The sequence below is a fragment of the Miscanthus floridulus genome, chromosome 5, assembly GCF_019320115.1.
Source record: "Miscanthus floridulus cultivar M001 chromosome 5, ASM1932011v1, whole genome shotgun sequence".
Taxonomy (NCBI): Eukaryota; Viridiplantae; Streptophyta; class Magnoliopsida; order Poales; family Poaceae; genus Miscanthus; species Miscanthus floridulus.
In genome coordinates, this window is record NC_089584.1 from 72,749,465 (window position 1) to 72,760,453 (window position 10,989).

Here is a 10,989-nt window from a genome sequence, read left to right on the forward strand (position 1 = left end):
ATGATAGAACCGCCCAATTTATACAAGATCAAGTACGGTTGTCCCCATTTAGCACGTTGACACGCACATACTTTCACTTATATAAACCCGGTAGTCTATCGAGTGTCACAAAGGACCTCGGTAAATCAACATTACAACCAAGATCATATGATTAAGCAAATACACATCACATACGCAGAGTTGCAGCGAAAATAATATTAGAAATGGGTTCACAAATAATAGTACAAGTTTAGGGTTTCAAAACCGATTATTGAAAACAATATAGCTTTCAAATAATTACATTAATATAAGTTTCCAAATACATTGCTAACATAAGTGACATCCTTAGACAAAAGCATATAGGTGAGAACAAAATATAGAGTCACCTGAGCCCACCGGCGGTTAGCCACTATCTTCAATAGGCTGAGAACTTCACCTGCAACATGGTGGGATAAATCCTGAGTACTCGAATGTAATTAGCTAGACTTATCCATCATAAACCAGAAATAAAGTGACACCAAGGATTATGCAAGGCTTTATCAGTGGATCTTGTTGGACAACCTCTTTGCATAAAAGCTTGAGTAACCATTAGCATTATTAACCTGTACTAGTAGTGACTTTTAGCCATTTCCTACCATCTATATTAGCACCTGTACTAATCAATCACTTGATTAAGTTGCAAACAATAATAAGCATATCAGGTATTTCATGGCTCATTATCATTATCATCATCATCATCATCATCATCATTTAACCATATCTTTAAATTTAGTGAATCTACATTGCCGCTGCTCAGTCAAGTTCTCACTATCCGGGAAAGATGGCGATTTGAATCGATTCCTATCCAGCTGGAGGGTTATTCCTAACACAAACCCTGCTTCCCCCGTCGGGGTTGCAATCAAGTCACCTTTGGTATAACTCCGGAGTCGCGGGTTTGGACAGCGCCGCATCCTCAAGGGTGACACTCTGCCAGGAAGTGTAGGACTTTTAAACACCTGACCCCTTGGACTCATGCCAATGTCCCCAAGCACATCCTTACTACCTCTAGAATGCGCACGACCCCCTGGTTCCCAGCCTGAGTCGAGCTACTAGGCTTTGCGGTCAGAACGATTTATCTGGCCAGCAAAGTGTTAGGCTGCGTTCAACATGACATGAGGACGTACAACGAATCGGTCCTTAAACGACACAGATGGGGATAGATTCACACCCAAGACCTCCATGCCTTGTTGCTGCACTACCATGATCCCGTCCGGTCTCTATTTATTATTAACACATGGTTCTTTTCCACGATAGGAAATATAGCCAACCATAACCAGAGCTCATCCTACATCTCGCAAGTGATAGGAAATCACCCGACTTCTACCGGTCTAAGCATAGCTAAGCATCATTTGATCCTACACTTAATTAGGATTCATAGGATTTTATCTGGACAAGGATAAGGATATAATGCAACAATTGGTTCCAACCAATTCCTATACTTAATGCATCATCAACAGTAAAAGATACTCAAGATATTTGTAAAAACATGGGAGACTTAGAATGCTTCGGAGCTTGCCTGTGATCCAACACTAGGTTAGAGTTTGTTAGATGACACTCGCTAGGCTGAGTATCTCCCATCCTAGCACTTGTCCAGTCCTTCCATCTTCAGGATAGGTCCACCATACACCGTCTTCGGGTTTGGCTCCAACATCACATTCCTTCACGTGGTTCATCTAGTGTACCTAGATGAGATGCAAGATGCAAGTGCATGAATAAAAGAACGGCAATACGAGATGCATCTCATAATCTATTATAGAAAGATAGTAAGCACATTAAGCATGGTACACAAGATAACTTGAGTTAAGCTATTCCATTGAAAACATCTATCACAATTTAAGATCTCAGGTAACTTAATTTAACACCACGAAAGGCATGAGTTACACTTAGCAACACATAAGGCAATGCAAAGTGAAAGCAATCAACTTGTAAGCACAACACAGAATTTGGACAGCAAGCACAGATAACACTTGTTTTACCCATAATTGGAGATCCAAACACCCAAAGAAGGTGATCCTAGACTTTCTAGAAAGCTAATTAAATTATCTAAAACATGTTTATTATCATCACAAGATGATTCCATAATTAACAAGGTCAATCAAGCACAATTGATCACCTCTGTCCAGACTTGGACAGATTCTGCCATGGAACTTCACAAACTTATAACTGGAGTTGTACTAATCCAAAAGACATGAAACAAGACAATATCGAAAGATTATGAAATTTTGTACAATTCATATTAAGCATCCCAGCATGATTCCCAAGTTAAAGGGTCAAACAGTCACATTTATCAAATCTGGTCCAGAAATTCTAGAGAACTATAATTTCTGAAGACCAACTTAGAACAGTCATAACTCATAAACTATTTGGCCAAATGCCATGAAAATTTAACACAAAGCTAGTTAAGTGAGTTATATACAACTTCCTTATTAGTCATATTAAGATGATTCTATAGATAACAAGGTCAATTAATCTAATGAATGAATCTCTATCTAAAACATAGACAGAAACTGATATGCCACTTCAAACAGCTATAACTAGACTTCTTAGAAAGCTTAGCGAATTATAAACATCTTTGTTATAAACACCTGAAGCTAATTCTACTATTAAGAAGGCCCCATAATACCAACAAGGCAACCCTGTCTGGATTTGGGCAGAAATAGCCATAGAGATTTAAGCAACTATAACTCAAGATCTACTTAACAAAAAATCATGATATTTAGCTTTTTGAAAATATTAATAAAAGTACTACAACTCATGTATTGTCATAAAGTCATGATTCATAACTTAACTAAGTCAATTAATTCAAACATGCAGGCCTATTCAGAATAGGAGCAAAGCAACACAGGGCAATTGTTATTTTTATAGCTCTTAAACTATGAATCCTAAACTTCTAAAATTTTTACCAGACAACAACCATCACCTTATTAGCACTCCATAAACATTTCATATTTATTGGAGCACAACAACCGTAGTTATGAAAAAAGACAAGACACAACTAGCACTAAAAACCTAACTGCATAAATCTATTTTTACAGCAAAATATTTAAACTAGAACATGCCATATTATAGATCTAATGCATAGATAATTTCATAAGTATTCCAAAAAGTCCTCATTTACTATTTTTCGATTTTTCTACTAATTACTATGAATTTTTAAAGCTGATCATTCAAATCTGTAAAAACCAGAGAAAAGGAAATGTAAATATTGCATCGGGGACCCTGGTATTTTCGCAAATTAAAATCGAACTAAAAGATCCTTTTAGGTGCTGTTCAACTGAGTCACGGATTCCTCACTTAACCCCCTAGAGAATATCATATTCATGCACGTGCTCCTCCTTCTTCCTCACGACGGCAGCACAAGGAGCGGCCGGACTCGCGGCTCTGGCCGGCTGAGGCGGCGCCAGCGGTGTGCTGATGTAGGCTTTGGCTGAGGTGGATCTAGGCACGCTTCTAGGTGACCGCAGCATGGCCAGAGGTGGCCTATGGCCTGCTGGCCATGTGCGCAGGCGAGACGCCGGTGGCTGCTCCGGCGGCAACGGCACTACGGCGGCCGTGGTGACCGGAAAAGGGGCGCAGGAGGAGCGGTGCACGACGACGAAGGTGATGGCACACTCAGTAGGATGCGAGGGAGCCCAAAGATAGTGGGGACATGGTTGCGGCGAGCTTGGCCTGCCGGCCATGGTGGTCACGACCGCGCACAACGTTATAGAGGGGGAGAGCAAGAAGGGGCAAGTGATGGAGGCGTGGAGACACTTGGGCGCTCGGTTTTGGAGCAGCAGGGTGCGAGGCGACGCATGGCATAGAGGTCAGACGTGTGTCGGCCATGGTGGGGGCACGCTCGGTGCATGGCCACCACGAAGACATTCTGACAAACACGCGGCGGGCGACAGTGAGGGTGAGGTGGGGAGCCGATTTGGGCCATAACAGGTGCGAATTGGACCTTGGGCCTAAAATGAAGTTTGAAGCCCATGAACTGCTCTTCATTTTTCATTTAGAGACCATGATCATTAGAGCTCTCCATTAGCAGTTAATTAAGGCCCAAGTTGATAGTGTCAATGATTTGACGAGGTTTAAGCCTTGCTCTGCTTGTGCTCTAATTACTTGGTCCAAACATCGTCAAACTGATCCCAACCTTTTGTATGCTCTTCTCCAATGAATTAGCTCCAACTTCTATTTTTGTATCAAGACAAGTTTCTTAACGAAAACATGAGAACACGACATGCCAATGCCGATGACGATGAATTCCTGACTTAGAATATTTCCAAGTCTGAAAATAGCCGCTGATTCAATTTTCGATCCTCTGTTTGACTTATTTCCAAGCTAATCTGGCTCTTGGTCCACAAACAAAGTTTGTTCTACTTCACTCAAATTTCAACTTTTATTTAAGGTGCAACTCCATGCAAGCACTATAAGTGATTGGTCAACATAGGTCAAAGTTGCATCACGGTAAAGCTTAAATCAGAGTTTTAGACCGATTGAGGCATTTTCTTGACCTTTGCTCAACACGAACCCTTCATGACTTTTGTTGTAGAGTTCAATTAGAGTCAATTAGGGTAAGGTAGCAAGGTTTGGTTGATGACCTATAATTCCATTCACTTAATAAAGCAATCCAAGAAAGATTTTAACTTATCATTTCATATGACTTCTTGATTCCAAACTTCATGAAACTTTTCTACTGGTCAAGATGGATGCATGTTGATGTAATGTACATGGAATAAGCATGTTTAACATTACTCTTTCATAATCTTAACAAGGGTCCCACATGGAAGTAGGGTGTGTTGTCCAAATTTAAGTTGGAGCTCACTCATGTGGATTTGATCTTGACACCGTCATCACCACTTAACATGTCATGTTTGAGTTCAAACCCATTTCTTAATGGGTGACAAACATCTAGGGTGTTACAGCACCAGCCGATAGTTGTTGCCTCAATTGGAGGGCGAACACTCTTCTTCGGCTGCCAGCGCCAAAGGATTACGCTGCCTTGCCAACGCTGCAAGGGATGAAAAGCATAAGTCATGATCAAAATTCCGACTAAAATAGGAAAAACTAGAGGAACTGACAACTCACCTCAGTGCTTATCAGGCAGGCAAATGTGTTTAGGGGGTGAACCCCCCGACCTTTGCTTCGCCTCATCGGAATGAGGCCAGTTTCGAGCCTGCCCCCTGCTCCTAGGCAGAGGGGCTTGCTCCCCTTGGCTCTTGGGGCTCAATAGCGGAGCCACCCGCCTCCGCTGGCACCTCAGGCACGGCAGAAGAGTCGTCCACCCCTGTTGGCTCCTGGGGTAGGCTGACGATATGGCCCACCTCCGCTGGCTCCCCGGATGTACCCTCCCCTCCGTGGAACAGGAAGGGTCCCGATGCCTGTGGAGAAGACCGCGACAGATGAGGCCTTCCATGCGCTAGAAGGTGATGTCGAAGCGACACCACAGATCCATTGGAGGTGGCGGCGGATGGATGCAGGCTCGATAGTGGAGGGGATGCGGATATAGGAAACCTAAGCGATTGGCAGTGGCGGTCATGGCTACAGAGGCAAGGATGCAAGGTATGGAACCGAGGGGCGAACCCTTTGGTTTTATAGGGGCAACAGGTGTGAGGAAACCAACCACCTGCCTAGATCTCCATGCCTGCCATGATCTGCCACCACGTTTCGCTGTGGGATGCGTGCACGCAATCTCTGTCTGTTCCCTTGGAAAACTCATCGGACGTTTCTCCTCTCTGGACAGGCCATGACCCATCACAGGTAAGGGATATGGAGCTAAAAACTCTACTGCAGCCCATCTAAGCCCAAGAGTTTGAAAGTTGGCCGACCGACGGGTTCGACAACTGCTCCGGGTGCCTTTTGAAGTGAGGGGTGGGAAGGGATGGGCCCGCTAAGCAGCCAGTACCTAGGTGCACGAGCACCATAGGCATCTCAGCCCACGTTCGAGTCTCGACCGGATACGATCCATGGTTTTTTTGCTCGAAAGAAAGGCAGAGGGCCCTCGGGACCGGTCGAACGGACCCGAGAACTATATGGATTGACCATTGAGGGTCTAGAGTCGGTCACCAGTTGATCCGAGCCGGATCCCCACGAACGGGATGCCGGGGCCCCACTTGGACTAGCCAGCTAACAACTCACCGAGCACCGTGGCTCGTCCATAGAGGAAAATCACAGCATGGCTTAGCCCCTCCAGTTGTAGAAACCGTGGATGGGGTGACGATCACAAAGACGAGCAAGGAGACCCCCACTCTGCGTGGGGGCTCGAGGAAAGTTGGGCTCATAAGGAGACTGAACGCACGGTCGCAGAACCACAAACCCCTAAAGGGGTCAAAATCTGGGAAGGACCTTTTCTGACCCACCAAACCTCACGGCTATACCCCCGAGGGGTCCGATCTCAACAAAAGGGAATCACCGTCCCTAGGTCACGCCGTGGGCGACAAAAGAAGACCAAGGCCATCAGAGTCCTCCTGCTCAAAAAAACCTCTGAAGGAGTTTTCTACTCCTCTGTAGGATCAGGGGCTACTGTCAGGGACCAATACTAGGGTACCCGAAGAGGAGGAGCTAATGACCAGCAACATTGACTCATCCGAGTAGTCAAGAGCATGACTACGGCTCCAACCGACCCCTCGGCACACAAGCTCCGCTTCGCCCAGCCTCTGGGAAAGGGCACCGCCTCGCTCGACCCTTGGGTCTACGCTCCGCCTCACCCGGCGTGTGGGGGAGGACTCCACCTCGCCCGACCCCAAGGTCGTGGGCTCCGCCTCACCCGATAGAGACCCATACCACTACCAACCACTCCAGGTCCAAGCGTATGGGCCTAAGTCAAGGGTCTGACACCAGAGAAGAGACCGGCACGCCCGATGTAACTCGTGGCCTTGATGGGGCATACCGGAGGATTCACATCAAGAACAGCATCGGGCGTACCAGTGCTATTTTGCCTAACCCCTATATGAACACTGATGGGCATGTCAGTTCACCACGATGTTCGCCAGGACAGAGTGAGGCACCATGACTGGCATATGACGCCTGCGCATGGCGCCAGTAACAGATAGGACCACAACACGAAGTTGTCCCTATTGATATCTATAGGGTCGGCGGGACCCGCATGAAGAAGAAGAAGGACCCGGCGATCCCGAAGGCCTTTGGCTCTTTCTTTCTCTCTCTCTCATTCTTCTCTTTTCTCTCCGCCGTAACCTGTGCTTTCCCCTGGCCTATAAAAGAGAAAGCAGGGCATCCCATTTAGGGGATCGACTCATCACAACACATCACATCGATTCAGGCTAGATCTGACTGAACCATCACGAACCCATCGAACCCCGAACACACGGCTGAGGAGCATCCGAGCTCCCTCAGCACCCGTTTACTTCTTTCATCAGAGACTTGGGACATGTCCCTGTCTCGTCCGTTTGTAATCCCTACTATGAACTTTCAGTGCTAGTAACACGAGCAGCAGCAATGAACTGGACGTAGGGACGTTCTGCCCGAACCATTATAAACCTCGTGTCCTCTAAACACACCATCCGAGCCAGACGTGCAATATTAAAAATTTACTTGTCGGTGGCGACTCGAAACACCGACAAGAGCATTGCTAAGAGCTCCAGGGCCATTCGGCGGGAAGATTTCCACATGAGAGGCGCTCGCAGTCCATGCCCCTGCAGAGGAGGGGAGCGTCAAGGATGCAACACGCCCATGCCGCCGCTACACACCCATAGAGCACAACCATTTCCGCCACGTGTAGATCTAGCCAGGGTAGATGGAGATCCACTCATCGATGTACCAGGAACAGCCGCAGGGGTGCCGCCGCTGCTGTTTTCGTTGTCGCTATTAGGTCCAGCTCAAGACCAAAACAAGACAGGAGAGAAGAGGACGGTGGTGCGAGGGTCTCAGGGTCTGCCCGAGGAGGATGACACGGGGACGGGAAAAAATGCAATGACCAAGGTGTCCTGTTCTAGTTTAATTCTGGTAAAATTTTGTCTTAGAATAAGTTTTATGTTATTATTAGAACATCAGGATCATCCTTGCTCCTTATGGTTATCAAGGTAACACGTATGTCATGTGATTAATTCTTAGCTACACCGCTTAACTTTGTGCCAAATTTTTATGAAGGCCCCTAACCATAGGATAGTGTGCGAGGGAAAAAAAGAGCAGATGCAAGGAATCGATCCCTTGACCGCCTATATGCGTTTGTAGGACTGATATAACTTCAATTTAAACGTTCTAAAATTCAATAAAATCATAATTTCTAAACAGTGATGTCAATTTTTGTTCGGATCTGAAAAGTCAAATCCATGAATTGTATATGGAATTTTATTGAAATTTTGAATCATGCGGTCAATCATGGACTCACACACCCTGTATTTAGTTTTTTAGCACTTAATATATTACTAGCTAATAACTGCATAGAAACGAACTAGCACTCAATTTAATATCCATCCAATCCAAACAGTAACCACCTCCCAAACCATACAACTATTACGACCATATATTTAATAATAAGTAGACTAGCACTAATAGCATTGTAGGGCGCGATCACTCGAAGGCCCACTGGTTCTCCCTGCGGATCTCATCCTCCTCCTCTTTGGTGAAGTCGTTCTTGATGTTGAATGTCTCGCGGATCTGATCCGGAGTCTTGCCCTTCATCATGTCAGCCACCGTCTGGCAGGTCAGGTCCAGCAATCCCTTGATGTTCAGATAGTTGGCAGCCAGGATGAGATCAAAGAGAGTAGCCTGGTCAACCTTGACGAACTCGGCGTCCCAGTTCTTGAGGTCCTCGCCGCCCCCGGAGGCGTTGGTGGTGTCCGCTGCGGCGGCGTGGACGTGCTTGTTACAGTACTCGATGACCTTGGCGAGAATCTTGGAATTGACGTTGGGGAGCGGGATGCCGTTGTCGGCGCAGTCGTCCTCGATCATGTGGCGGATGGTCTGCGACTCCATCGCCACCGCCTCCTCCACCTCGAACTCCACTGAGTCGGAGCTCCTCAACGTAATCATCTTCGTCTTCTCAGCCACGGAAGACGACATTGATCGATCGAAAGCTGATGCGATGAGACGAAACCCTAGCTAGCTGCGGCGGCGGGATGATTGATGAGGAAAACAAGTCGATGGAAGGCCGTGACTTTTCCCCTGGCCTCACGGCCTCTCCTTGCTTATAAAGCCCAGGAGCCGTCCGATGCTACAACTACCATATCCAAGCCGGATCATGACTCCTATTCCTTTATTACAACCCAGTATTTAGTTTGATGGCACCACCAAACAAGGTGGTTACAAAGCAGAGGCTTTGAGCAATATAACCTAACTTGAATAAAACATTACAGAACTTCGCGCTAGGTTGGAGCCAGAAAAGAGCAAAAATAACGTGTTTTTCCCTTTCTAGAAAACCGACTTCTATACGTGCCTTTTTCTCTTCAGATGTTTCTCCTTAGGCATCATGACCTGTTGAGGATCCTGAACATCACAGCTCGCAATGTAGCTGCGATAAGGGGGTATTGTGGATTGCCATCGCAGCACCTCAAGTTTCCCTTCTCTAGGGATAGTACTGCCCCTGGTAATTAGGTCTGCTCCCTTTATTTTGGGAAGCTCACTCTCCATAAGAGGCCCAGCAGTTTCATGGCATTGATAGCACAGAAGGAGGGGGCCATAAACATGATTACCCAAATAGAACGGACGACCTTCTCTAATACGGTCCTGAGCACATCCACCATGCACAAGGTGGCGGTAGTGTGTTGTTTTCTTGACATATTCTGACACATAGCGCCAGAAAGCTTCACTGAGATCAGCTTGTAGTAGCCTTGCAATTACATTTGCAGCTATCAAAGAACCATCGATGTGTGTAACAATCTTCTTGGCTATAGATGGTAGCAGTTGGTGGTGGTCATCTGGGTTTGCACTTCCAAATGCAATAGTCTTGAAGTAGTACCAGTATTCATCTCGGTGAAGCTTCTTCATCCTTAACGCTTGTGTCGTCCCCAACCTTGAGACTTCCTCCGCTGTGCTGATCAGTAAAACTCTGCTTTTGTCACCATATGTCTGGCAAATCAAGGAGCGAATTCTTCTCCATGCAGCATCGTCGCCGTCGTGACCAAGGTCAACAACAATCAGGGACCTTGCATCGGAAACAACGAGCTCACTGCTACCATGAACGTCAGTTACAAGCTGGTTCATCCCATTACTGTTGATGTGAACAATTTGAGAGAACTGTTTGCGGACCATCTCCTCCTTGTAGACATGCTCAACCAATGTGCGTTTCCCGATCTCTGGAGGTCCAACGATGGGAAGAACACGCAGAGACGAATCACAAGTCTGCAGCAAGAAGTTAATGATCTGTTCTTTCTCTGAATGCCGACCAAACATGCACCTCTCCATGAACAAATATGTACTATATGGTTTCCGAAAAAATGCGAGGGCAATCCATTAAAAACATAACAAATTCTTTCATATTATTGACGCTATCGTCTAGATTCTCAAATACAACCCGGAATTTGTTGAAGTTTAAGGGTTGCCTCACCGCAGCACCACGCCTCTTGTAGGTGTCAAGAACATAATAGCCTCTGTACATGTTCTTCCTGAGCTGCCTCAGTTGCAGGATCATTCCCTGGTTGGAGATTTGCTTGCCCTCAGCTTCCTCAACAATGGTGTGCGCTCTAAGGAGCACCTGCTCCAGCCTTGCAAGCTTATCCATAGAGCTCTGCTTATGGTACTTAGCAATAACTGCGGAGATTGAACGGCTTACAATCTCACTTGCCAACACCGATAACACTATATCCAAAGCCATATATATTCTGATAATAAGGCAATGAAGAGAGCAAAACCTTGTGCTAGTTGAGCTGGTATGTTTGGTATTGTTTCTATGTGACTATGTATGTATGTGATTTTTCAGATTGTGCGTGGTGGTAGTTAAATAAGAGCCCAGCTCATGGCTAGCAAACGCCCAACATTCAATGGCGGCATTGACTAGCGTTCTATTTCTTGATTCAACAAAGTGCTATGACTATG

At 46.0% G+C, this 10,989-nt stretch overlaps 2 protein-coding genes across 2 annotated transcripts; both read right to left on the minus strand.

Moving 5' to 3' along the window:
- Positions 1-8,364: 8,364 nt before the first annotated feature.
- On the minus strand, positions 8,365-9,099 carry LOC136452337 (SKP1-like protein 1). The gene has a single exon (XM_066452954.1). It carries the CDS (start codon positions 9,016-9,018, stop codon positions 8,527-8,529), a length of 492 nt encoding a protein of 163 aa, XP_066309051.1. The 5' UTR covers positions 9,019-9,099; the 3' UTR covers positions 8,365-8,526.
- Positions 9,100-9,381: 282 nt separating this feature from the next.
- LOC136454763 (putative disease resistance protein RGA4) lies at positions 9,382-10,675 on the minus strand. The gene is made up of 2 exons (XM_066455060.1): positions 10,497-10,675; positions 9,382-10,372 (listed from the first exon to the last, which is right to left on the minus strand). The coding sequence occupies exons 1-2, from the start codon at positions 10,673-10,675 to the stop codon at positions 9,382-9,384; spliced, it is 1,170 nt and encodes a 389-aa protein (XP_066311157.1).
- Positions 10,676-10,989: the final 314 nt, after the last annotated feature.

Bases quoted from the DNA above. Each gene is read 5' to 3' on its own strand.
- LOC136452337 (XM_066452954.1), bottom strand. From the start codon at position 9,018: ATGTCGTCTTCCGTGGCTGAGAAGACGAAGATGATTACGTTGAGGAGC.
- LOC136454763 (XM_066455060.1), bottom strand. From the start codon at position 10,675: ATGGATAAGCTTGCAAGGCTGGAGCAGGTGCTCCTTAGAGCGCACACC. The intron at 10,373-10,496 runs GCAACCCTTAAA...GAAACCATATAG, and splicing joins AGGCGTGGTGCTGCGGTGAG to TACATATTTGTTCATGGAGA.